General features: G+C 64.8%; 1 protein-coding gene across 1 annotated transcript in view; it reads right to left on the reverse strand.

The window, feature by feature from the left end:
- LOC103526259 (plectin-like) overlaps window positions 1–26,467 on the reverse strand; it is a 98,299-nt gene that overhangs the window by 16,881 nt on the left and 54,951 nt on the right. The window contains exons 2-19 of the mRNA XM_030444742.1: window positions 26,065–26,203; window positions 25,395–25,751; window positions 23,438–23,521; window positions 23,259–23,363; window positions 23,076–23,174; window positions 18,664–22,044; window positions 11,945–18,262; window positions 10,942–11,088; window positions 8,615–8,694; window positions 7,937–8,066; window positions 4,584–4,602; window positions 3,733–4,343; window positions 3,284–3,454; window positions 2,684–3,183; window positions 2,329–2,488; window positions 1,899–1,983; window positions 1,334–1,575; window positions 22–141 (exon numbers count right to left, since the gene is read on the reverse strand). Coding sequence (XP_030300602.1) covers window positions 22–141; window positions 1,334–1,575; window positions 1,899–1,983; window positions 2,329–2,488; window positions 2,684–3,183; window positions 3,284–3,454; window positions 3,733–4,343; window positions 4,584–4,602; window positions 7,937–8,066; window positions 8,615–8,694; window positions 10,942–11,088; window positions 11,945–18,262; window positions 18,664–22,044; window positions 23,076–23,174; window positions 23,259–23,363; window positions 23,438–23,521; window positions 25,395–25,751; window positions 26,065–26,203 — 12,748 coding nt within the window. The remainder of the gene's footprint in view (window positions 1–21; window positions 142–1,333; window positions 1,576–1,898; window positions 1,984–2,328; window positions 2,489–2,683; window positions 3,184–3,283; window positions 3,455–3,732; window positions 4,344–4,583; window positions 4,603–7,936; window positions 8,067–8,614; window positions 8,695–10,941; window positions 11,089–11,944; window positions 18,263–18,663; window positions 22,045–23,075; window positions 23,175–23,258; window positions 23,364–23,437; window positions 23,522–25,394; window positions 25,752–26,064; window positions 26,204–26,467) is intronic.

A 26,467-nucleotide genomic window follows, 5' to 3' on the forward strand; every position in this document is an offset into this window, starting at 1 on the left:
CCCGGGAAGCCCCTGACCCACCTTCTGCTGGGCCAGCTGGGCACGCAGGGCCGGGGGCTCCAGCTGGAGCTGCCCAACCTCCTCCAGGCGCTGGGCCAGCCCAGACGAGCGGCACCGCTGGGACTCCAGAACCTGCTGGAACTGTGGCCAGGAGGGGGGGGTCAGCTGTGACCCCCACACCAACCCCCCAGGGTGACAGAGGCACCTGACTGGAGGGACCTCAAGGACCACCTGGTCCAACCATGCCAGGTGGGAATGAGGTGGCCCAGAACCCCTTTGGAGTGTCCAGAGCTGGGGCTCCACCACTTCATGGTCATCAATCCATGGAACGAGTTGGGTTGGGGGGCATCTTGAAGCTCATCCATGGGCAGGGACACCTCCCACCAGCCCAGGTTGCTCCAAGCCCAGTAATAGGACAAGGAAGAATGGATTGAAGCTAGAAGATGGGAAGTTCCAGCTCCAGGGGAGGAGAAACTTCTTTGCTGTGAGGCTGAGGGAGCCCTGGCCCAGGCTGCCCAGAGAGGTTGTGGAGTCTCCTTCTCTGGTGCCTTCCAAACCCCTCCTGAACCCCCCCAACCTCCAGATGAGGTTCCTCTCCTCCTCTGCTGCCTTCCAAACCCCTCCTGAACCCCCCCAACCTCCAGATGAGGTTCCTCTCCTTCTCTGCTGCCTTCCAAACCCCTCCTGAACCCCCCCAACCTCCAGATGAGGTTCCTCTCCTTCTCTGCTGCCTTCCAAACCCCTCCTGAACCCCCCCAACCTCCAGATGAGGTTCCTCTCCTTCTCTGCTGCCTTCCAAACCCCTCCTGAACCCCCCAACCTCCAGATGAGGTTCCTCTCCTTCTCTGCTGCCTTCCAAACCCCTCCTGAACCCCCCCAACCTCCAGATGAGGTTCCTCTCCTTCTCTGCTGCCTTCCAAACCCCCCCTGGATCTGTTCCTGTCTGGGCTGCCCTGGCTGATCCTGCTGTGCCAGGGTTGGACTCAAATACCTCCAGAGGTTTTTCCAACCCCAAACTTTCTATGATTCTGTGATTCTAAGTCCCCTTAGCAACTCAGCTTAACAATTAGACTTCATGGTCTTCAAGGTCTTCTCTGACCCAAATGACTCAAGCACAGAGCCAGGGCCTGTCCCAGGCTGCCCAGGGCAGGGGTGGAGCCACCATCCCTGGAGGGACCCAACAAATGCATGGAAGTGGCACTTGGGGACACAGCTTAGTGGGCACAGTGGTGTTGGGTTACTGGTTTGATGATCTTGGAGGTCTCTTCCAACCTCAGTGGCTGCACCACAGCCCCCAGGGCCTTCTGGTCCCTCCAGCCCCCCCATCTCTCACCTTCTCCCTGTCGCTGTCACTGAGGACCATCTCCTGACCACCCGTTTGGCTATCCCTGGTGGCCAGCTCCTTCTCCAGGTGGCTCAGCCAGAGGGCCAGGTCCTCCTGGGCTGTTCCCAAGCGGGACGAAGCCTCCAGAGTCTGTCGCAGCCGCTGCTCAGTGTCGGAGCTGCTCTGTCCCACCAGGACGTAGCGCAGACGCAGTGCCTCCAGTTTCTCCTGGGCCACCACCGCCTCCTCCCCTGTGCCAGCACCCGCAGGTGGCCCTGGGGACCCTGGGGACCCCCGGGACGGGGACCCCACGCTGTCCCCTGCATCCCTAAAGTCCCCTGTCCCCTCCCCCAGGGTCTGCGGGCCTCCAGGGTGCACCCCCATGCCACCCAAGGGTCACTGTGTCCCCCAGTGTATGACACCGGTGGGGACAGAGCCCCTCGAGGACGCTGAGGTCCCCCAGGTGCCACCATGGCTGTCCCCTGGTCCCCACATCATGGCCACCGGTGCAGCCCTGGGCAGTGTTCCCCCTCCCCAGCTCCCCCAGTGCCCCGTGCCAGCTGTCCCCACTGACCTGTCACCATCTCCAGGACCCGCTGTCCCCTCTCCAGGGCCACATCCAGCTGGCCCAGCCGCCCGCGAATCTCCTGGCACAGCGCCTGGACCAGGGGCACCCATGGCACCCACCCATGACGAGGACACTGCCCGTGGCCCCCCTGGGCATCCTCAGCCCTCCCCATAGACCCACTGCACCCATGGGTGGCCCCACAGTCCCCCCAAGACCTCCCCAGGATCCCCCTGCACCTATTGGTGGACCCCAGAGCCCCTGCACCCATAGTATCCCCAACCACCCTCACCACAGACCCCCTGCACCCATGGGTGCCTCCCCAAGCCGCCCCCACCTATGGGTGGCCCCCAGACCCCTGTGCCCCCCCCCATTCCTCCCCATGTCCCCCTGCACCCATGGGTGCCCCCCCAGCCCAAGCACTCCTGGGGGTCCCCACCTGGCTCTGCTGGTGGGCATCCCGCACGCGGTCCAGGCAGCCCCCTGGGTGCCAGAGCTGGGCCAGCTGCCTCTCGGTGGCCACCAGCCACTCCTGGAAGGGGTCCAGAGCCTCCTGGAAGTCCTGGGCTGCTGGCACGATCCGCACCAGGCACCGGGACCTGCGCCGGTACCAGGAGGGCTGAGCCAGGCCAGGGGATGGACCCGGGGATGCCGTGGGGATGGTCCGTGACATGGGGACACGGGACGAGGGACCCCCAGCCCTGTGCCCTGCCCCCCCGGGCACAGGACCCCTGCCCAGGCACCCCCGGGGGTGGGGGGTCCTGGCAATGCTGGAGACACACACACACACTCACCTGGCCTCAGCCTCCTGCACCAACCGTTCCCACCGTGCCCCCAGACCCTTTGGCACTGCGGCCCAGACGGGTTCTGTGTCCGAGACGTGTTCCGTGTTAGGGCCATGACCTGTGCCAGATCCGTGTTCCGTGTCCAAGCCATGAGCTACGCCAGAGCCATGTTCCATGTCCAACCCATGTTCCATGCTGGGGCCATGACCTGTGCCAGATCCGTGTTCTGTGTCTGAGCCGTGTTCTGCACCAGTGTTGGAGACCTCTGCCACATCAGAGCCATGTTCCACGCTGGATCCATGTTCTGTGCTAGATCCATGTTCCACGCCCAAGCAATGTTCCATGCTGGATCTACGTTCTGTGCTAGATCCATGTTCCATGCCCAAACCATGTTCTGTGCTGGATTCATGTTCTCTGCCCAGTCCATGTTCCATGACCACGCCATGTTCCATGTCCTGCAAGACCCTCTCCACCCGTGGCCTCCGCTCCTCCAGCAGCCGCTTCAGGAGCTGCAAGGCAGTGGTGGGGGTGGGCACCGTGCTGCAGACCCCCCCACCCTCCAGCAGCCCCCTGCTCCCCCCAGGCTGGGTCACAGCACCCCCCTCCCACCTTCTGCTCCTCCAGCTGGGCCTTGGCCACCTTCACCTCCGCCGAGGGGGGCTTTTGGTTGCCCACCAGCTCCTCCATGTCAGCCACCCAAGCCAGCAGGCTCTCCAGGGTGTCTTGTGCCTGTTCCGTGCCCCCCGACACCTCCAGTGCTGGGACAGCCCGTGGGGACCCCTGGGGACAGAGGGTGGGGAGCTGAGCCAGCCGAGGGGGCAGCCGGGGGGATAGGGGTGCCCCTTTCCCCACCAGGGTGATGCCGGGGATGGGGAGGACCTGCCCAAGTCCTCCCTGGTGTCCCCTGCTGGGATGGACCCCCATGACCTCGTGTTCCTGCTGGGGGGTCCCGAGGGCCGGGGCTGTGTCCTGCAGACCCCCTGCTGCCACCCCCGGGGTCCCACATGCCACGTGTGGGCACCGGAGCCCCCGGGAGGGACAGAATGGGCAAAACCAACTGGAGCTGCTGGTGGCACCAGCCGAGCTGGGACCTTTAGGGTGCCCCAGGGCCAGGGTCCCGCAGTCACCTCGGCCGCGTCCGTCTGTCCGGCCACGAGTTCTGTCAGCACCGTCACCGTGCGGGTGACCAGGGGCTCGCCCATCGGGTACTCCGTCACCTCCACGATCTCCGTCACGATGGTCTCGGTCACCTCTGTCACCTCCGTCACTTCCCGGGTGGTCAGGGGTTTCCAGGACCACGTCCCTCGGGGGCCGCCAGCCCGGGGAGGGGGGGTCCACGTTGCCACCGCCGCCCCCCCCACCAGGACCCCGGGGGTGCCCCCGTTGGGCACCGTCACCTCCGAGCGGCTGCGCCGCAGCGCCGGGCTGCCCACCCCGCTCCGGGGGGCTGCGGGCACCGGGCTCCAGCCCTTCCCCACTCCGGGGGGCTTCTCCAGAGACCCCGGCCAGGCCTGGGGCAGGCTGGGGTCTGGGGGCTGCCCCACATCCATCCCCACATCCCGGGGCTCCCGCCGGAGCTCCTCGGGACGGCGGCTCTTCTGGCCCAGGCAGCTGGGCCGGCTCACTGCGTTCCCCATGGTGGGCACTGAGACCCCCCTCAGGTCCCCGCCTGCAAGGAGCCAGGAGACCCCCGTCAGTGGTGCCACCCGGGCACCCAGACCCCTGCCCTGTGCCCAGGACACCCCCAACCACCCATATCCCTGCAGGGGCTTTGGGGGGTCCCAGCCCCCTCCGAGGACACCCCAGGCCGATCAGAGGGAGGGGACCCGGGGGACTCTGGGGTTGTCACCCCTCAGCTGGCACTGTGCAGGGGGACGGGGGGCAGTGGGGGTCGGGCAGATGCTCCCACCCAGCGCCACTTTGTGCCGCTACAGCAACAAGGGACCATCTGTCCACAGGGCTGGCAAAGGGGTGGGGGGTTGCCAAGGGGGCTGCGGCCACCACACCCACCCATTCACCCACCCGTGGGCAGGGTCTCTACCTTGCCGCAGACATAAATCCCCCACCACACCCAGCAGGACCCTCCCACAGCAGCCCCCTCACCACAGCCACAGGGCTGCCCACACTGGGACCACAGACCACTTCCCATGACCACTGCCCACACGGGGACCACACTAACCCAGCCCCACACCCATCTGTACCCCCCACGAGACCCCCTCACTCCCCCAGCACAGCCCCTGACCCCACGGAGCCCCCAGCCCAGCATCCCACCCCACACATGTGCACACATCCCCCCGACACGCGGCTCCACGCCCCACACGTGACACTCCTGTCTCAACACGCGACACACAAACACGCCACATGTAATCAGACCCCACTCCACACGTGCCCGTGGCACCCCAGAGCCCCCCCACCCAAACCTCCCAGGCACAATCCTCGTGCTTGGGGTCACCGTGCACACGCGTGGGGCCAGGACACGCTCACCCCACACGTGGTGTCCCTGTCACCCCCCGCTGCACCTGCTCCCACGGGTGGGGGGGTGACACCAGGACCCCCGGGTGGACGACAGGGGATTCAGGGGACCCTGCACTTGGGCACCAGTGGCCTCTGCCCCACCGTGGGGACACAGTGCAGACGCTCAGCAGCCCCCAGACCCCCTCAAACCCCAGAGCCTTGGACCCCCAGAGCCAAGAGCCCCCTTGACTTCGACCCCTGGACCCCCGACCCTAAACCCCCAGAACCCCTGAACCCCCAGAGCCCTGGAGCCACAGCACGCTAAAGCCCAGGGTCCTCGGACCCTAAACCTCCGGACCCCTGGATCCCCGGACCCCCTACCCCCCATGGCGGCGCGGCTCTGCCCACCCCCCCCCGCCATCCCCCACCGCCCCTCGCCCCCCCCTCGCAGTGTCCATGGCCCTGAACCCCCCCGGCCGCCCCCCACTCACCCCTGGGCCGAGCCGAGTGCCGGCGGGGCCGGGCCGGGGGCTTCACGGCCTCCGCGGGGCCATGGCGGGGCCGGGCCGGCGGGCGGGGCCGGGGGGAAGCGGAGGGGGGGCTGGGGGGGTGTCGTGGGAGGGGGCGGTGGGAGCTGGGGAGGGGTCCCGCTCCCCGTTACCACCGCCCGGGCATCGCCCCCCGCCTCGCCACCGCCTTTGTGCGCCGCGCCCCGGGCGGGGGGGGGGCACAGGGACCCCTCCCCAGGGACCACCCCCCCACCCCCCGCCGGGACCACCCCCCCCCCCGGTACAAAGCGGCCGCGTTAACCCCGGTGTGGCCGTTACCGGGGAAACCCCCGGGGCCGCGCAGCCATCCCAGGGGGAGGGGAGGGGAGCTCGGCCGTTCCCACCGCCCGGGCAGGGGGCGACACGACCACCCCCCAGCCCAGCCCCTGCACCTGCCACCGCTCCGCCTGCTGCCGCCGGGACACGGGGACACCGGGACACGGGCACATGGGGACACCCGGAGATGGGGACACGGGGACAAGGGGACATAGGGACATGGGGGACACCCGGACATGAGGACACCAGGACACGGGGACATGGGACACGGGGACATGGGGACACCGGGATAGAGGGGACACGGGGACACTGGGACATGGGAACACGGGAACAGGGGGGCATGGGGGACACCGGGAGATGGGGACATGGAGGACACCACGACATGGGGACACAGTGCACATGGGGACACTGGGACATGGGGACAATGGGGACACTGGGGACACTGGGGACACTGGGACATGGGCATACAGTGGACCTGGGGACACTGGGGACCCAAGGATATGGGGACATGGGGACAGCAGAACAATAGGACACAGGGACATGGGGACACAAGGACATCTGTACACAGGGACATGGAGGGACACTGGGGACATGGGGACACACGGACATAGGGACACTGGGATACTGGGGTACCAGGACACTGGGACATGAGGACATCATTGGGACACAGAGACATGGGGACACCAGGATACCAGGAAATGGGGACACCAGGCACTGCCCTGCAGCCCCACAGCAGCTCAGCCCCTCCAGGATGCCCAGACCCCAGGGTGACTCCCACCCAGAGGTGTGGGGGGCTCTGGCTGGGGCTCCCTTGGATCCTCCCAGAGCCAGGGTGTTGGGAGGTCAAGGGGCTGGGGGTGAGGGGCTCGGTACCAAGGGGCTCAGCACCCAGCAGTGGGTTCATGCAGGGGTCCAGCTGCATCAGGGGCGTCCCTGGGTGGTCCGGGTGTCCCCAGCTGAACCCGGACCTGATGGTGCCAAGCCCCCCATGGCTGCCCCTGTGCAGGGGGACAATGGAATGGTTTGGGTGGGAAAAGATCTTGGAGGTCACAGAGTCCAACCCTGACCCCAACACTGCCAAGGCCACACACCCCCCATGTCCCTCATCCCCACATCCCCCAGGCTCTGAAACCCCCCCAGGGATGATGGGGACTCCAGCCCTGCCCTGGGCAGCCTGGGCCAGGCCCTGACAACCCTTTCCAGGCAGAAATTCTTCCCCAGCTCCAACCTAAACCTCCCCTGGCACAACTTGAGGTCATGGCACTGGTGAGTGACCCCAAGAAGGACCCAATTGGGACCCCCAAGACTCGTGGGCCGGGTTGGGGCAGGGGGAAGTGGGAGTGGGGCAGGGGGTGAAGGTGGGGGCCAGGCTGGGCAGAGGAACCCCGGGAGGCGGGTGGGCTGTGGGATCCCGCCAGGCTGGGGCTTTGTCTGTGCCGGGGTGGATGAAAAGATCTTTTCAGTTTGTGCTGCCATGTGTGCGGCGAGGGAGGACAAAGGCGGCGGTGAGGGGCTGGGGGAGAGGGGAGAAGGGCTGGGGGAGAGGGGCTGGGGGAGAGGGAATGAGAGAGGGATGGGAATGAGGGGCTGAGGGTGTCAGGGAGAGGCAGCTGGTGCCCCCCCAGCGGGGATGGGGTTGATGGGTGCCCCCAAGTACTGGGGGCAGGGGGCTGGGCGTGCCCCCTCCAGAGGGGCTGCACAGCCCTGGCCTGGGCAAGAGGATGCAGCAGCAGTGCCACAGGTACGTCTGGGGACACAGGAACAGGCGGTGCCAAGCCCACGATGGTGACAGCAGGGACAGAGGCCACAGGCTGGGCACTGTCCCCCCGAGGGACAGGAGCCAGGACACATGACCCCACTGGTGTCACCAGGGATATGACAAAGGGTCTCCTGACCACCACTTTGGTGACCCAAAACCCACCAGCCTCAAGGGACACACTGGCTTCTGTCACCTGTCACCACGTGCCCAGTGTCCCCCCATTACCTGGGGTCCATGTCTGGGCACCGGCAGCCCTGGCAGCCCCGGCAGCCCTGGCAGCCCCTGCTCCACCACCTCCAGCCAGAGCCGCAGGGCCAGGAGCTGCTCCTGCACCTCCCGATGCCCCTCGCTGCGTCTGTGGAGAGAGGGGAGGACACCGGGGTGGTCACCGTGTCCCCTGCCATGGCATCGTGACAAGCAATGACATCGTTGGGGGTTGGACTGGATGAGCTTTGGAGGTTCCTTCCGACCCACATTATGGTTCTATGATTCTATGATTGTGCCCAGCAGTGGCCCAGCCACAGCACTGGCACTGCCAGGGATCTCCCCCTGGCTCTGCCAGCCTGGGCACAACAGGACACAGAGACCCCTGGGGTGACCACGCAGGGACACTGGGGCTGGTGGCTCTGGGGCTCCACTTGCCTTCACCAGCCTGGCACCCACCCACCAGTGCCCACTCCACCACTGTGCCCACAGTGCCACCACTGGAATGTCCCCAGGAGCCACCACCGGAAAGTTCCCCAAGCCACCCCCAGCCCTGCGTCCCCCTGGGCAGGAGACACCGAGTATCCCCAGGGCTGGTGGCCTCAGCTCAGCCATGGGTGAGATAAATCCAGTGCCATCCCCATGTCTGTGGAGCCACAGCCCCCCCAGCCCCCTCCCGGAGCAAGGACCCCTCGGTACCTCTCGGTGTCCCCGATGGCTGCTGAAGACCCCTCCACACTCTCCCCAGGGGGTCCGGGGGAGTCCAGGGTGCAGTGGCTCTGTGGGGAGAGCAGTGGGGTGGTGGGGACATGGGGGAGCTGAGCCGGGTCCCCCCAGCACTGTGACATTGCTGGGGGGTCCACCCCCCCGTCCAAGACACCTGCTTTTCACCTTGGTGTCCCCAAACCTGTCCCCACCCCTTTCCCGGTGCCATCGCAGGGAGAGAGAGAGAAACATCCAATTTGGGGGCTTTTCCAGTGGTTTGAGTCAAAACCTGGATCATCCTCAGGCCCTGACTCCCCACTCAGAGCCCCCCCCCCGAGCACAGGCAAGCAGGGACACAGGTGACAAAGGTGCCAGCAGGATGAGGATGACCACAAGGACAGGGTGGGCCACATGTCTGAGATGGGGATCCGGCTCTGCCCCCCAGGGAGGGGGCTGGGTGCCCCAGGAACCCCAGAAAACACCTGGGGGGTCCAGGGGGGGGGTCCAGGGTTAGGGGTCCAGGCTCAGTGAAGTCCCCAGGAGGGGGAGGGAGGGAGGGAGGGAGGTGGCACCAGCAGGATCTGGCACCCGTGGGTCCCACAGCCCCCAGCACCCGCCCCAGGGGGTCTCGGGGTCCCACTTCGTACCAAGGACACCAACCCCCCCAGCACAGACCCCAGGAGAAAGCAAGAGGAGGCATCAGCCCCCCAGCAGGACCCTTGCTGTCCCCACCCTGTCACCATGTCACCTGGTGCTGGGAGTACAGGGCATCTCAGGGGGAGGCAGACACTGCCCCTGGCAAGGGGTTCAGGGGGGAACAGGGGGGTGAAAGGGGGTGAGACGGGGGCACAAGGCTGCTGGGGAAACTCCACGGAGGTGGCAGTGGGAGGATGGGCCTTCCCCATGCACTCCATGGGTCACCCCACAGCTCACCCCACAGCTCACCCCATATTGGCCCCGTGGCTCTCCCCACAGTTGACCCCACAGCTCAGGGACCCTCCCACTGTCATGGGGGGCGAGGGGCTTTTGGCCCATGGTGGGAGAGGACTGGGCCAGGGGGACTCAGCCCCAGGACCCCAGGTATTAGAGTGGTCCCATGGGGTGCGTGAGGGGTACGGGATGACCCCAGCCCCCGGAATCTCTCCGGACCCCCTGCAGCCTGTGTCCACCCCCAGCACAGGGGACCCTCCCCCAGCCCTCCCCCCTCTCCCCCCCGCTGCAGCCACGGGGAGGGGCGCGGGGGGACGCTGCTAATTACAGCCCCACTAATGACCAACGGGCTCCCCAGCTGCCACCAGCTGCTCCCCGCCGGACCCCCGGGGATGGCACTGAACGGGCAGGGGACACCAACGAGCAGGGACAACCCCGGCACAGCCCGTCCCCAAAGCAGAGACCCCCGGCCCCGCTGCCCCCCTCCCGCCGAAGTCCCCCGGGGGAAACGGGGCGGGCGGACAGAGGACGCGGAGTTGCCAGCGGGTTTTAGGATTCGGTTTTTTTTTACTGCCCTGGGCCCAAACTGCGGCTTTTACAAACACCCCGGGGTATGTACAAGGCAGGCTTTAGTGTTTTGCCCGCCCCCACCTTCCCTCCCACCCCCTCAAAAAAAAAGAAAAAAAACCCCAAAATAAAACAACCCAAAATAAAAATAACACCAAAGAGATGTGTTTGGGTTCTGGCTCGGCCCCTGGGAGGGGGGAGCCCCGCGCCGCCCGCACCCGCACGTCATGCGAAAAAAGCTGAATCGGGTAATAATGAGGAGGAGAACAATTAAGGAGGGGACGCTGAGCAGCGAGGTGACATGAGGCGGCTACAGGTGGCAGATGAGCAGGCGGGAAGGAGGAGAGGGGACACGGCCACCGCGGCACCCCGGGGAGGAAGAGGGGCACCCGGCATGGGGGTCAGCCCCGGCGTCTGTATCATTTATTGCTTCAGCCCCTGCCTGGGGGGGTCCCGGCGCCCCCCCCTCTGCCTGGGGACTCTGGGTAAGTGTCAAGGGAGATTTGTCCCCGTGTCCTCAAGTGTGGTCCCAGCGGCGGCGGGGCGGGGGCCGGGCCCGGCGGTGGGGGGAGGTGGGATGATGGATCCAGCCACACTACAACAGAGCGAAAAGATGGGATGAGACACGGAAAAAACGGGACGGGGGATGAAGCCAGTGAACACCCCGATCCCCCCCCTCCCCAGCTCCGGCACCACCACGGGAGTGACTGTCCCCCGGGACACGCAGAGAACCGAAATGTGGCCACCTCGGTGTCCCCGCACCCATCCGAAGCCCCCGCGGCCAAACCCAGCTCCAAAAAAAGACAAAAAAGTTTTGGTGTTACCTGTGCCGGCGCGCCCGACCGAGGAGCTGCCGCGTCCAGGGCTCCCCTGGGGGTCATCCAGGACTTGGTGACACCGGAGACCCAGGTGAGGAGCTGGCCCAGCGGCACCGGGACGGGGACCGGGGCGGTAGGACTGGAACGAGAGGTCTGGCGGAAAAACAGTGCGTTACCGGGGGGCTGGGGGGGTGGGACAGGAAAGGCTGCGGGGAGGAGGCGCCGGTTTGACCGAAATCCACCCATTTCCAGTGCCCTGCCACCCCCCGGGGCTGGGCTGGGCCGTGCAGCGCGCGGGCTCTGGCGGACCCCCCGGCAATTAGGACGGCAAAGCCTCATCAGCGTTGGTTAACAGCTCGACCTTGCGCCGAGGAGGAAGAAGAAGAGGAGGAAGACGAAGAAGAGGAGGAAGAAAAGGAGGAAGAGGAGGAAAAGGAAGCAGAGCTTCCCAGACAGACGGACAGACAGACGGAGGCAGGGAGGGGATGGCAGGAGCCGTGCCGGGCTGGCGGAGGCGAAGCCCCTGGGTGGGCGAAGCGGCAGCAGCAGGGCCGGTCCCTCGGCAGGAGTGGCAGTGGTGGTGGCAGCCGCCGGTGGCACTTATGGTGGTGGCAGCGGCTGGGGTGGGCCGAGGGGTTGGGGGCTGCGTCCTCCACCTCCTGGGGCGGTGGTCTCTTCCGTTGGGGTGCGGGGGAGGGAGGTGGGGGGTGGGTGCCCAGGGGGCGAGGGAGATGGCAGAACTGTTTTCCTGTTTGGCAGGGGTGCGGCCAGGCGGGAGGGTCCCAGTGGCCGTAGTGTGTGTGTGTGTGTTTATTTCTGTTTTAATCTCTTAATATACAAATCCTCTCGCGCGGTCGCATATATTAATCTATAAGTCAGTCTTTTTGGTTAAACTCGAGGCACTGCATCAGGGGGAGGGGTGAGGAGCAGGGGTCAGGGGGGAGGCAGCGGCGAGGCCACATGCGGAGCAGGTGCAGAGGCGGCGGTGAGAATGGGTCTGGGGGGCTCAGGCCAGGCAGAGCCGGGATCCAGGCAGCTCCTGGCGCCCCCAGCTCGCCTCCCACCCGCAGCTCGCGTTGGGGAGGGAGGCGGCGAGGGAAGCGACGGTAGCACCCCCGGCATATCTGCGGCCGAAGCTGGAGGAGGAGTAGGAGGAGGAAGAGAAGGTCATGGAGAAGCCGGAGCCGGTGGCGTCAAAGCTGCCTCGCCGGGAGCTGGAGCGGGAGCCGGTGCGGGAGCCGGTGCGGGAGCCAGAGGTGGATCCGGCACCGCTGACGTTGTAGGGGCTGTAGTAGCCCTTGCTGGAGTGGGAGGAGGCCTCCAGCAGCCGCAGGCCCGTTCCATCCTCAATCATGCTTCGGTCCATAGCATCCTTGTAGGAGATCTTGAGCTTGGTCTTGGGGCAGGTGAGGTACTTGGAGTAGGTGTTGACGTCGCGGAGCTTCTGGGCCGTGCGGGCGTCGATGGTGCCCTTCTGCAGTGCCTGGTCCAGGGAGACGCGGCCCTCGGCCTCGGGCTCGATCAGGCCCCCGGTCAGGTACTGCACCTCCAGGAACCGCTGCCCGGCCTCATAGTAGAGCCAGCCCTTCTTCAGGGCCTGCGCTGCTGACATCTTGGTCTTGGTGCGCGGGTCCTCGAAGCCATAGAAGGCCTTTTGTGCCAGGTTGATGCGGTCCACCATGATCTTGTCCACCAGGCCCTTGTTGACGGCATCGGCGACCGTGCACTTGTCGCCAGTGTTGGGGTCGATGATGCCGCCGGTGCAGGCCTGGGCTTCCAGCAGCCTCTGCCCCGTGATGTTGTCCACCAGGTTGCGGCGCATGGCCTCGGTGATGGACACCTTCTCCAGAGTGTCCGTGTCCAGGATGCCCGCCACTGGCCCCGTCTCCTCTGTCGGGTCGCTCCACATGGAGATCTGCATGCGGGAAGGGACCGGGCTGGCGGCGTAGGAGGAGGAGGAGGAGCCCACTGAGGAGGAGCGGGAGCGGAAGCCGCTCATGTTGCCGGAGAGCATGTCGGCGAACTCGGTGATGGAGAGGGTGCCAGAGCGGTACTGGTCGAGGGCCGATTGGTCAATCAGGCCCTTGCTGATGGCGTCGTCGATGTCGTACTGGCGCCCCGAGCGCCTGTCGATGATCATGGACTTCACGACCCCATCAGAGGAGGAGGTGGTGATCTCCTCCCACTCACACTCCTGCTCTGACAGCTCCAGGTAGGTCTGGTGGTCAATGAGGCCCTTCCGGTAGGCCTCGTACACCGACATCTCCTTGCCCGTCTCAGGGTCGACGATCACCACCCGGCGCTTGCGGACGGAGGACTTGGAGGAGGTCTTCCTCTCCCGCTTCTTCTCCTTCAGGGGCAGGAGGCACAGCCCCGTCTCCGGGTCAGTGATGCAGCGCTCCATCAGCTGCAGGTAGGTGAGGTTCTCCTCCGTGTTGGGGTCGAAGAAGCCCTTGGTGTCATCACTGGGGTCTAGCAGGATCTCATTCATCTCCTCATCGAAGAGGCCCCTCTTGTAGGCTATCTCCACAGGCAGGCGGTGGCTCTCCTCGGGGTCAATGATGCCTCCCGTGGCAATCTGGGCCTCCAGCAGGCGGATGCCGTGGTCCTTCAGGATCAGCCCCTTCTTCATGGCCTGGAAGAGGGAGATGAGCTTCCCGGTGTAGGGGTCCCTGTAGCCAGTGACCGCCCTCTCAGCAGAAAGAAGCTTGTCTTTGAACTCGGGGCCCACGATGCCCATCCGCACAGCCTCCTCCACCGTCAGCTTGAGGCCCTTGATGGGGTCGATCACGTACCCGGTGGCTGCCTGCGCCTCCAGGAGCTCAAAGGCGGTGCCCGGCCTGATGATGCCCTTCTTCATGGCCTGGTACACCGACAGCCGCTCCTTCGTGGAGTCCACGAAGACGCCAGCGATGCAGCTGGTGCCCTCCAGGAACTTCTTCAGGTTCTTGGAGACCTCCTCGATGGAGGTGAGACCTTCCTGGAGGCGCTGGGCAGTGTCCTCGTCCATCACCTGGGAACGGACCAATTCCTCCACGGTGATCTGCTTGCGCAGCCCCCGGAAGGTGAGTCTGCGGGTGTCGCAGAGGGGGAGCAGGAGGAGCCGACTCTTCTCGTCCTTCCGGCACCGCTTCAGGAGCTGCGTGTAGCTCAGCTTCTCCTCCGTGGATGGGTCCACGTAGCTTCTCACCTCACTGGGCTCGGACAGCATGTCGTAGGTCTCCTTGTTGATGAAGCCCCGCTGGTAGGCCACCTCCAGGGGCAGGTGGAAGCCCAGGTGTGGGTCAATGATGCCCCCCGTGGCTATCTGGGCATCCAGCAGCTTGAGAGCCTCTTCGCTGGGAATGAGGTCTTTCTTCATGGCTTGGAAGGTGGAAATCTTCTGCTCACTGTAGGGGTCTCGGTAACCGGTCACGGCCCTCTCTGCCGACAGGAGCCGGTCGTGGATTTCGGGCCCCACCACGCCTTTCCTGACCGCTTCATCAACCGTCAGCATCTCGTTCTTGATGGGGTCTATCATGAAACCGGTGGCAGCCTGGGCCTCCAGGAGGGAACGGGCCACCTCGGAGTTGATCAGCCCTTTCTTCAGCGCCTGGTAGATGCTGAGCGTCTGTTTGGAGGAGGGGACGTAGATGCCGGCCACGCAGCCTGAGCCATAGAGGTACTTCCAGACGGTCTCCACATCCAGGAGCTCCCGGAAGGTTTTGGAGCCTTGCTTCAGCAAGTTGTAGATGTCTTGGGAAATGATCTTGGCCTCGTAGAGGTCCTCGGCCGTGATGCGGCGCCGGATGTAGTCGTAGGAGGTGAGATTCTGCTGCCGGATGATCTCGGTCTTCTCGATGATCTCGATGATGATGATGATCATGCGCTCCTTAGAGACACGGCCCGACTGGAACTCCTCCATCAGCTGCTTCCGCTGGTCCTCAGGCAGCATGTCCGAGTGCATGATCTCCCACAGCGACATGGAGGAGCCCGCCCTGCTGCCCACTGGGATGTCCACCTGTGTTTCCTCAAACACTTTCCGTGTCTCAGCCTCCGTGTACACCTGGGTGGTCTCCACTACCGAAGGCTTCTCGGGCTCCCGCAGAGGCAGCAGGTACAGGCCGGTCTCAGGGTCCTCAATGCACTTCTCCTTCAGTTGCCTGTAGGTGAGGTTCTCATTGGTGTTGGGGTCGAAGAAGCCCTTGGTGTCATCACTGGGGTCAGAGAGGACCTGGCTCATCTCCTGGTCCAAGTAGCCCCTCTCATAAGCCACCTCCACGGGCAGGCGGTGGCTGTGCACGGGGTCGATGATGCCGCCGGCGGCGATCTGGGCCTCCAGCAGGCGGATGCCGTGCTCTTTGACAATGAGTCCTTTCTTCATGGCCTGGAAGAGGGAGATGGTGTCCCCGGAGTAGGGGTCTTTGTACCCTGTGACAGCCTTCTCAGCTGACAGCAGCTTCTCGTGCAGTTCTGGCCCAACGACTCCAGCCTTCACAGCCTCATTGACATACAGCTTCCGATTCTTCACAGGGTCGATCAAGAAGCCGGTGGCAGCCTGGGCCTCCAGGAGGACAATGGCAGTGCTGGGCCTCAGCAGGTTCCTCTTCATTGCCTCGTAGATGTTCAGCTTCTCCTTGGTGGCCTCCACGTAGACGCCAGCGATGCAGTCGCTGCCATGGAGGAATCTCCTCACTGCTTCTGTCTCGGAGAGGTCCTTCACTGATTTCTTGCCTTCCTTCAGCTGCTCGAACTGGGCTTTGCTGATGATGTGGGACTCCAGCAGCTCGCTGGCGGGGACGGGTGCCCGCAGACCACTGAAGGTCAGTTTCTCCTGCTTTTTGGTCTCTGCCTCCTCGATGATGGTGATCACAATCTTGATGATCTTCTCGATAGTCACCTTGCCAGTCTTGTACTGCCGGAGGAGCTCCCTCCTGTGCTCCTCTGTGAAGTACTCTGAGTGGATCAGCTCCCAGATGGTCATGGTCTGGCCCTTCATGCTGCCCACCGGGACCTCTACCATCGCCTTGTCAAAGCACTCCTTGGCCTGGCTGTCGGTGTAGACCTCCTCCTGCTGGGACTGGATGGCTTTGTCAGAGAGGGGCAGCAGGCAGAGGCCGGTCTGCTGGTCGCGGTGGCAGTTCTTTTGCAGCTGGGCGTAGGTGAGGTGCTCCTGAGTGTTGGGACAGTAGAAAGTCCTGGAGTCACCCTGCAGCTCAGACAGAGCCTCGTTCATCTCCGGGGTCAAGTAGCCACGCTTGTAGGCTGTCTCCAGCGGGAGCCGGTGGCTGTTGACCGGATCGATGATGCCCCCGGTGGCCAGCTGGACCTCCAGCAGACGCACCCCGGTGTCGCTGGGGATGAGACCCTTCTGGAGGGCTTGGAAGAGGGAAACCGTCTGTCCCGTGTAGGGATCCTTGTAGCCGGTCACTGCCCTCTCTGCTGACAGCAGCTTCTCATGGAGTTCTGGCCCCACCACCTCGGCCTTCACCGCCTCATCAACGGAGAACAGACTGTTCCTCACCGGGTCGATGATGTATCCGGTGGCAGCCTGGGCTTCCAGCAGGGACAGGGCAACCTCTGGCTTTAGCAGGTTCCTCTTCAGGGCATCATAGAAGGTCAGCTTCTGGCCGCTTGACTCCACCAGGACGCCAGCAATGGCGTCAGTGCCTTTCAGGTAGCGCCGCACCGATTCCATCTCCGCCAGGTCCTTCACCGACTTCTTGCCCTGGTGCAGCTGGTTGTAGAGGTCCTTGTTGATGATTTTGCTGTCCAGCAGCTCAGCAGCCGGCACGGGGGCCCGGAGGCCCTCGAAGCACATCTGGCTCTTCTTCTCACTTTCCTCCACAACCGTGATGATGATCTTAATGATCTTCTCCACCGTGATCTTGCCGGTCCGGTACTGCTGGATCAAATCCCGCCTTTGGTCCTCAGTGAAGTACTCGGAGTTGATGATCTCCCAGATGGTCACCGTCTTCCCTTGGAACTTGCCAAAGGGTGCTGTCACCGTGGCTTTCTTAAAGACATCCTTAGCTTCTTTGTCAGTGTAGACCATCTCCCCGGCTTTGGCCACCTGGTCGGTGAGCGGCAGGAGGCACAGCCCCGTCTCGGGGTCAGTCACACACCGCTCCATCAGCTGCAGGTAGGTGAGGTTCTCATTGGTGTTGGGGTCGAAGAAGCCCTTGGTATCGTCGCTGGGGTCGGAGAGGACCTGGCTCATCTCCTGGTCGAAGTATCCCCTCTTGTAGGCCACCTCTACGGGCAGGCGGTGGCTGTGCACGGGGTCGATGATGCCGCCAGTGGCGATCTGGGCCTCCAGCAGGCGGATGCCGTGCTCCTTGACGATCAGATCCTTCTTCATGGCCTGGAAGAGGGAGATCTTCTCCCCGGTGTAGGGGTCCTTGTAGCCGGTGACCGCCCGCTCGGCAGAGAGCAGCTTGTTGTGCAGCTCGGGCCCAATGACGCCCTCCCGCACCGCCTCGTTGACTGAGAGCCGGGCGTTGCGCACGGGGTCGAGGATGAAGCCAGAGGCCGCCTGCGCCTCCAGCAGCACCAGGGCCGTGCCCGGGCTCAGCAACTGCTTCTTCATGGCTTCATAGATGCTCATCTTCTGGTTGGTGGGTTTGATCAACAAACCCGCGATGCTGCTCTTGCCCTGCAGGTACTTCCTGACATCCTCCCTCTGTGAGAGCTCACTGACGCTCACCACGCCCTTGGCCAACTTGTCCAGGCTCTCCTGGCTCAGGATGCCAGCCTCAGACAGCTTCTCTGCTGACACCTTCTGCCGGATGCCATCAAAGGCGAACTCGGGCTCTCCGTTCTGCGCCAAGCCGTCCACCGCGTCGCGGCCATTGGGCACGGCTCGGGCGTCCGACAGCTGCATCGTCGTAACCGTTGCCTCCTGGGGCAGCTCGTCCGTCTGGATCATGATCTCTCGTGTCTGGGCCAGGGCAGCCTTGTATTCTTCCTCCATCTGCTCCAGCCTCTCCCTCAGCTTCTTGTTCTCCTCCTCCAGGAGTTTCTCCTGCTCCTGCCGCTGCCTCTCCAGATGCTGCAGCTCCTCCTGCTTGTGCCGGACGCTCTCCTCCGCTTCTTGCTGGTGCCTCTTAGCTTCGTCCAGCATGGCCTTCAGCTGCTGTTTCTCCTGCTCCATCTCCTTCTGCTGCCGCTCCTGCTCTGCCTTCAGGTTCTGGGCTTTCTCTACTTCATCTTTGAAGAGCTTCTCCAGCTTCATTTTCTCTTCCTCGATGAACTTCTCCTTCTGCAGCAGGCTGTCCTTCTCTGTCAGGAAGTTCTGCTGGAGGAGCTCCGTCTCCTGCCGGCGCTGGGCCTCCTGGGCCACCTGCATCTGGAGGGGGAGAGAGGACAGCAGGGTCAGAGGGCCCGGGGCTGGAGGGAGGGGAGGCAGGAGGGTGGTCAGGGAATTAGCAGGGGGCTGGTGGGGCTCAGGGTGCTCCCCAGCTCCTCTGCCACATGGTTAAGGGGGCGCAGCTGGGGTTAGGGAGCTGCAGCAATCGACACGGGAGGGACAGCGAGCAGGGGACAGACACGGGGGGTTCAGGGAGATGTCCAGAGTCTCCCTGCCCGGCACCGAAGCCGGCAGCTGGGGATGGCTCCTGTCTATGGAGAGGAACAGCTCAGGAGGTTCCCTGGGGCAAGAACGGCGGCACAAGGGGTGGGGGTGGCCCCAGGGGCCGCCATCCATCCCTGTGAACTCCCCCCCAGCCGAGGGGGACCCTCGCCCAGTACCTCCTCCGCCTTCTGCTGCAGCAACGCCGCCTCCTGCTTCAGCCTCTCCTTCTCCTGCTCCAGGTCAGCGATGGCTTTGCGCAGCTTCTCCGCATCCTCATCGCTCTGGTGCCGCTGGATCTCCAGTGTGTGGACCAGCGTCATCTTCTCCTGGGTGGCCAGCTCGGTCTCGTGCAGCCTCCCGCTGATCTCCTCCGCCTGCTTCTTGAAGCGCTTGGCTTCCTCCTCTGCCTTGGCCTGGGCGGCGCTCAGCTCCGCCACGTGCAGTTTGAGGCGCTCGGCCTCGGCTGTGATCTCCAGCTGCCGCCGGCGCTCGGCCTCCAGGGTCTTCTGGAAGCCCTCGGTCTCCTCGGCCAGGCGCTGCTGCATCTGCTCCTTGTCTTCTTGCAGCCGCTTGGCTTGCTCCTGCGCCAGGTCCTTCTGCTTCTGCAGCACCTCGGCCTCGGCCCGCAGCCGCGTGGCCTCCTGCACTGCCTGCATCTTCTCCTTCAGCATCTTCTCTGCCAGTGCCCGCTGCTGGGCCAGGTCGTCCTCGGCCAACTGCCGCAGCCGCGCAGCCTCCTGAGCCTCCACGCTCAGCCGGGCCACCTCCTCCGCCACCTGCTTCATCTTCTCGGCCTCCTCCGCCAGGAACTTCTGCGTGTTGTCCTTGTCCTTGAGGATCAGCGCCTTGTTCTCCTCCTCGATCCGGCTCTTCAGCTTGGCCAGCTCCTCCATCTGCACCCGCACCTTCAGCAGCTCCTCCTCCACCTGGGCCTTCTGCCGGACGGCGTCAGTCACCTCCTCCTTCAGCCGCTGCAGCTCCTCGTCCAGGATGCCCTTCTGGTGGTCAGTCTCGTCCAGCTGCAGCTTCACCTTGGCCAGCTCCTGCTCCACCTGCGCCTTCTGCCGCAGGGTCTGCTCGGCGAACTTCTTGTGCTTCTCCATCTCGGCGTCGGCGAGCTGCTTCTGCCGCAGGGCCGCCTGCTCGGCCTGCGCCCGCCGGGCCGCCTCCAGCTCCGCTTCCTTCCGCAGCTTCTCGGCGTCCGCCTGCGCCCGCGCCTGAGCCTGCGCCTCCTCCTCTGCCCGCTGCTTCAGCCGCTCGGCCTCCTCCACCCGCTGCCTCGACAGCCCGGCCTCCCGCTCGGCGTTGCCACGCGCCAGCTCGGCCTCCTCGGCTGCCCGCCGGGCCCGCTCGGCCTCCTCCCGCAGGCGCTCGGCCAGGCTCTGCTCCTGCTGCCGCGTCTGCAGCAGCTCCTGCTCCTTCTGCCTCACGGCGGCCATGTGGGCCTTCTCCTCCGCCTCCAGACGCTTCTGCGCCGCCTCCCGCGCCAGCTGGATCTGCCGCTCCGACTCCTTCTCCGCCAGCTCCTTCTGCCGCCGCGCCTCCTCCACCATGGCCCGCAGCCGCTCCACCTCCTCCAGGGCCAGCCGCCGCTGCCGCCCAGCCTCCTCCTCGGCCGACAAGATGGCCCGCACCTTCTCCTCCGCCTCGCGCCGCCGGCCCTCCTCCTCCAGCGCCAGCGCCCGCTGCCGCTCGGCCTCCCGCTCTGCCTGCTCCCGGCTGCGCTGCACCTCCTCCGCCTCCCTGCGGATGCGGCTCAGTTCCCGCTCCAGCTCGCTCTTGCCGGCCGAGGCCTTCTCGAAGCTGGCCTTGAGGGCGCGGATCTCCTCCTCCACCTGCCGCCGCTGCCGCAGCGTGTCCTCCACCAGACCCTTCTGCCGCTCCAGCTCGCTCTCGGAAGAGCGCTTCAGCTGGGCGATCTTCTCCTCGATGTCCTGCTTGTGCTGGGCCGCCTGCTCCTCCAGCAGCTTGCGCTGGTAGCCCTCATCCTCCGCCAGCCGCCGCAGCCGCTCGTTCTCCGCCTCCTTCTCCTTTAGAGCGATCTCTGCCTCGGCCTTCAGCCGCGAGGCCTCGTTGATGGCCGCCAGCTTCTCCTTGAGGATGCGCTCGGCCTCGGCACGCTGCCGGCCCGCCTCCTCCTCTGCCAGCTGCCGCTGCCGCTTGGCCTCCTCGGAGAGGGCCCGTAGCCGGGCAGCCTCCTCCGCCAGCTCCCGCAGCTTGCTGGCCTCTGCCTCCAGACGCTGCTTGGACTTCTCGCTGCTGGAGCGCGACTCCTCCTCTGCCTTGGCCTTGCTCTCCAGCAGGACCTCCATCTCGGCCCGCAGCTTAGCCAGCTCCTCCTCCACCTCCTTCCTCTTCTGGATGGCCTCTCCCACCTCTGCCTTCAGCCGCGCCAGCTCCTCCTCCAGCAGCAGCCGCTGCTGCTCCCCGTTGTCCATCTCGGCCTTCAGCCGGATCAGCTCCTGCTCGGCCGCCAGCTTCTGCTGGGCCGTGCCCTCCGCCAGCTCCCGCTGCTTCTCCAGCTCCTCCTCGGCCATCTCCTTCTGCCGCAGGGCCGACTCCTCCGCCTTGGCGCGCTTGCGGGCCTCCCGCTCCGCATCCTCCTTCTGCTTCTCCGCCTCCTCCTGGGCCAGGGTCTTCTTGTGGGCCACCTCCTCCGCCTGCAGCCGCAGCCGCAGCGCCTCGTTGGCCTTCTGCCGCCAGTGCTCCAGCTCCTTCTCGGCCTCCTCCCGCGAGCGCTCAGCCTCCTCCTGCTGCCGCTTCAGCCGCTCGGCCTCCTCCTGCAGCTGGGCCACTGCCATGTGCTCCTGCTGCAGCGACAGCTCCAGCTGCGCCGTCTTCTCTGCGAAGGAGAGCCGCTTGCTCTGCAGCTCGGCCTCGGCGCTGCGCTGGGCCGCCTCCTGGGCCACCCGGATCTGCCGCTCCTTCTCGGCCTCCGCCTGCCGCATCCGCCGCTCGGCCTCCTCCGCCTGCAGCCGCAGCTCCTCCAGCTCCGCCACCGCCCGCTGCTTCTCCCGCGCCGCCGCCCGCTCGGCCTCCACCTTGCGCCGCAGCTCCTCCTCCGCCTCCCGCTTCTTCTGGCTCTCCTCCTTCACCTGCCGGAGCAGCCGCTCGGCCTCCTCCTGCGCCTGCCGCTTCTGCCGCTCGGCCTCCTCGGCGCGGGCCCGCAGCTCCTGCAGCTCCGCCTCGGCGCCCGCCCGCTGCCGCTCGGTGCTCTCCAGCTGCAGGCGGACCAGGCGGATCTCCTCCTCCACCCGCTTGCGGCTGTACTCGGCCTCCTCAATCAGCTTCACCTTGGACTGGATCTGGTGGTCTGAGTTCTGCCGCAGCTGCAGCAGCTCCTGCTGGATGTTCTGCTTCTGCTGCTCAGCGTCCACGGCCACCACCTGGCGCCGGGTCACCTCCTCCTGCATGCGGAGCTGCAGCTCCCGCGCCTCCGCCTCCGCCTGCGCCTTGGCCTCAGCGTGGGCCTGGGCCAGCTGCCGCTGCGCCTCCAGCTGCGCCTCCGCCTCCGCCAGCCGCTGCCGCTCCTCCGCCTTCAGCTTCTCGGCGGCCTTCTGGAAAGAGGGGTGCGAAGAGAGAAAAAAAGGGAGGGAAGAGAAAGAAATCACAAGGGATGGACGGGCGGACGGATGGACAGACGGGACCGGCCGCCGGCGCCATGCCGGGCAGAGGACACGCGGGGAAATGGCTGCGGCTCCCCAGAGGTGACGCCAGCTTCCAGAAGAGGTGATGGCAGACAGAGAGACACAGCACAGCGTGCCGACAGGACAGAGACAGCACCACAGGGAGGGGACAAGCGCCAGCTAAGCCCGGGGAGATGGAGAAGGAACTCAGCAGCTGGCAGAACAGCACCAAGCAGGAGGAACCCCCGGCAGGAGCAGACCCTGCTCGGGGACAGCGCGGAGCCACCATCATGGGGACCAGCCCAGCATGGAGGGAGTGGGTGGCAGCGAGGAGCCAGCAGTGGTTTCCTGGCTGGTAAAGCCGGGGTGGAGGGGGGAGCAGCACGAGCTCCTCCAGCCACAGCCCCACAGAGACCTCCTGCATGGAGCATGCAGTGCCAGACCACTACTGCCACCCCCAGTGACAACCCCAGTGCCACCCCTGGGGCCAGAGGGGGATGAGGAGCGCGGGGAGAAGGGAGCAGCGAGCGGGAGGGGTCCGTCTGCCGTGGGGGGAGATGGAGAGGTGGATGCGGGGACATGCACCAAGTGAGTACCTGCTGCGGGGGGTGCCAGAGTCATCCGGGGAGGGGGTTTTACCCTCCATTAGCTCCCCACCAACACAAACATCCCCCAAGACAAAGCACCGGCAAAGCGGCTCCGAGGGCAGAAACCAAGAGTTAGAGAGGTGAGCGGGAGGGGGGCAGCCAGCCCGCCGGGCCCCCCGAGCCCAGTGCTGTGCCGGCCGCGCCACCGACATCTGGGAAGTGCCTCCTACCCCCGGTCCCGCCAGAGCCCACCGCGCCCAGAGCCAACCAGCCCGGTGCCACCGGGGGTTGTTAAAGAGCCGAGGGCCAGCGTTAGTCATGGGGCCGGTAAGCCGTGGCCCCAGGTGGTCCCAGTGGTGGCAGATGCAGCCATACCTCCTCCTCCTCCAGCCGCCGCAGCGTCTCGGTGATGAACTTGATGTACTGGCTGGTGAGCGTGGTCAGCTCACTGTACTGCGTCCGCAGGTCCACGTACTGCGGGCAAACGGTGGAGTCAGAGCCAGGGGACAGCACCGCCACCCCCCCCCCGGGCACCCACCACCCCCAGGGCCCCCTCACCTCCTGGATGATGCTGTCAGATGCCGACTGCACTTTGGGTTTCTTGGCTGGAGACGCCACCGGCTCCACCTGTGCCTTGAAGGTGACCAGCTGCAGCTCATAGTCCTGCAGAGAAGGGTCCTGAGTGCCCAGCCCCACCCAGACCCCCCCAGCACCACCCCAGAGCCCCCCCAACGCACCTTGATGGCGTCGATGTACTGCTTGGCGTAGCGCTGGCACTCCTCCACCTTCTCCTTGTTGTGGTCACACTCCTCCAGCAGTTTCTGGGGGAAGGCAGAAGGGTGAGCCCAGGGCACCAGCATGGTGGGGGTTGGAAGGCACCTCTGGAGGTCATTTACTCCAAGCCCCCTGCCTGGGGAGGGTCACCCAGAGCAGGGTGCACAGGATGGTGTCCAGGTGGGCCTGGAATGTCATCAGAGATGGAGGCTCCACCACCTCTGGGCAGCCTGGGCCAGGGCTCTGCTATCTCAAAGTGATGAATTTCCTCCTCATGTTTTATTTGGAACTTCCTGTTCCAAGTTTGTGCCTGTTACCTCTTGTCCTGTCATTGGGCACCATTGGAAGAAGACTCCATCCCCCTGACACCCCCTCCAAGGACTGGTAAGCATTGAGAAGATCCTCCTCGGTCTTCTCCAGACTAAAACCACCTAAGTCCCTCAGCCTTTCCTCCCGGGAGAGATGTCCCAGACCCCTGATCATCTTTGCAGCCCTCTGCTGTCCTCTCTCCAGCACCTCCCTCTCCTTGAACTGGGCAGCCCAGAACTGGACCCAGTTCTCCAGACGTGGCCTGACCAGGGCAGGGCAGAGCAGAGGGGGAGGAGAACCCCCCTCAACCTGCTGCCCAAACTCTTCTTGATGGACCCCAAGATGCCACTGGCCTTGGCCACCAGGCACAGTGCTGGCTCGTGGTCACCTGGTGCACACCAGGACTCCCAGGTCTTTCCCCAGCAGGCCACCCCCAACCTGTCCTGGTCCCTGGGTTGTTCTCCCCCAGGTGCAGGACCCTACACTTGCCCTTGGTGAACCTCAGGTGGTTCTGGTTTCTGCCCAGCTCTCCAGCCTGTCCAGGTCCTGCTGGATGGCAGCACAGCCCTCTGGGGTGTCCCACACGCATACCAGCACCATTCTCCCACCACAACCAAGGGATGGCACTGGTCACCAACCAGCACAGACTCACAGGCATTGTCACAGCTGGAAAACCCCTCTGAGACCACCAGGTCCCCCAGTAAAACATCTCAGTATCTGTGTCACCCACCAGAGCATCTCCTGGAGTGCCCCATCCACACGGGCTGGAAATCCCTCCAGGGATGGTGACTCCACCACCTCCTGGGCAGCCCCTTCCAACCCCTGACTGCTCTCTCAGGACAGAAATCCTTCCTCAGATCTGCTCTAAACCTCCCCTGGGGCACCTCCAGGCCATGTCCTCTGCTCCTCTCCCTGCTCCCTGGAGAGCAGAGCCCAGCACCCACCTCCCTACAACCTCCTTGCAGGGAGTGGGAGAGAGCAATGAGGTCTCCTCTCAGCCTCCTCTTCTCCACACTGAACATTCCCACTTCCCTCAGCCTCTCCTCCCAGGACTTGTTCTCCAGATCATGGAATCATGGAGTGGTAGGGTTGGAAGGGACCTCAGATCCCCCCCAGTGCCCCCCCTGCCATGGTCAGGGACCCCTCCCCCAGCCCAGGGGGCTCCAAGCCCCATCCAACCTTCAACACTGCCAGGGATGGGGCAGCCACAGCTTCTGGGGGCAACCTGGGCACCCAGGGGCTCAGCACCCTCACCCCAAACAATTTCTCCCCCATCTCCAACCTCAATCTCCCCTTTCTCTCCAAGTTTTAACTCATTTCCCTTCTCCTCTCCCTACCCCCCCGTGTCCAAAGCCCTCCCCCAGCTTTTCCTTGTAGCCCCTTCAGATATTGGAAGGTTGCTCTGGGCTCCCCTGGGAGCCTCCTCTTCTCCAGGCTGAACAATTCCCCTCACCCTCTCCTCCCAGGACTTCTTCTCCAGACCCTTCACCACTTGGTTGCCCTTCTCTGACCTTGCTCCCAGGACCTCAGCATCTTTCCTAGAGCATGGGGCCCATCTTGCAGCACCGGAACCATCGGCCCCATCCAAACCATCCCCAGCACCGGGCTCACCTTCTCCTGCAGCAGCTGCTCCCGCACGGCCTGGCTGTGGGTGATGGGCACAGCCTGGATCTCCTCCTGCCTCCTCCTGGCCTCCTGCAGCCACCCCCGCAGCCCCTCGCAGCTCTCCCGGTAGTACTGGAGCTGCCGGCCCAGCTGATCCAATTCCCGCTGACGGAGGTCACTCTGGGCCAGGACGCTGTGCCAGCGCTCCAGCAGCTGCTGGACCTTCTCCTGGTACCGGTCCAGGTCCACGTCCCTCTCGCTGTGACCTCTCACCATCCGTTCGTTCACTTCCTTGGCCTTGCTCAAGTCGCTCTCCAGCGTCTCAAAGAAGGGCTGATGGCTCTCAGCCTGAGCCCGCAGGCGCTGGGGGCACAGGAGAGGTCAGCACTGACACCCACAGCCCCCCACAGACCCCCAGAGCCCCCCCACAGACTCATGAGCTGTCACATTCATCGAAGTGCTTTGATCAGAAAAGACCTGGGAGATCATCGAACCCAACCATCAACCCGACACCTCCATGGCCACCACCCCCCCATGTCCCTCATCCCCACATCCCCAGAACCTGAAACCCCTCCAGGGATGATGGGGACTCCAGCCCTGCCCTGGGCAGCCTGGGCCAGGCCCTGACAACCCTTTCCAGGGAGAGATTGTTTCCCAGCTCCAGTCCATCTCCCACCTTCAGCTCAGCCTTGCTGGCCTCCAGCTCCTGCAGGTCAGCCGGCACGGTCTGCACATCCTTCAGCTGCTCCTCAAACTTCCTGACCAACTCCTCAGCCCCCTGCGTGCTGCGGATCACCAGGCTGATGGTTTTCAGCCTGTGGAGAGAGGACACAGAATCACAGAATCATTTCTGTTGGAAAGGACCTCAGAGATCATCAGCTCCAACCCTTGATCCACTCCCCCCGTGGTTCCCAGCCCATGGCACTCAGTGCCACATCCAGGCTCTTCTTGAAAATCTCCAGGGATGGAGAAGCCACCCCCTCCCTGGGCAGCCCATTCCAATGTCTGATCACCCTCTCTGGAAAGAATTCCTTCCTAATAGCCAACCTAAACCTCCCCTGGCTGAGCTTCAGCTATTA

Source organism: Calypte anna, chromosome 2, assembly GCF_003957555.1.
Source record: "Calypte anna isolate BGI_N300 chromosome 2, bCalAnn1_v1.p, whole genome shotgun sequence".
NCBI classification, from domain to species: Eukaryota; Metazoa; Chordata; class Aves; order Apodiformes; family Trochilidae; genus Calypte; species Calypte anna.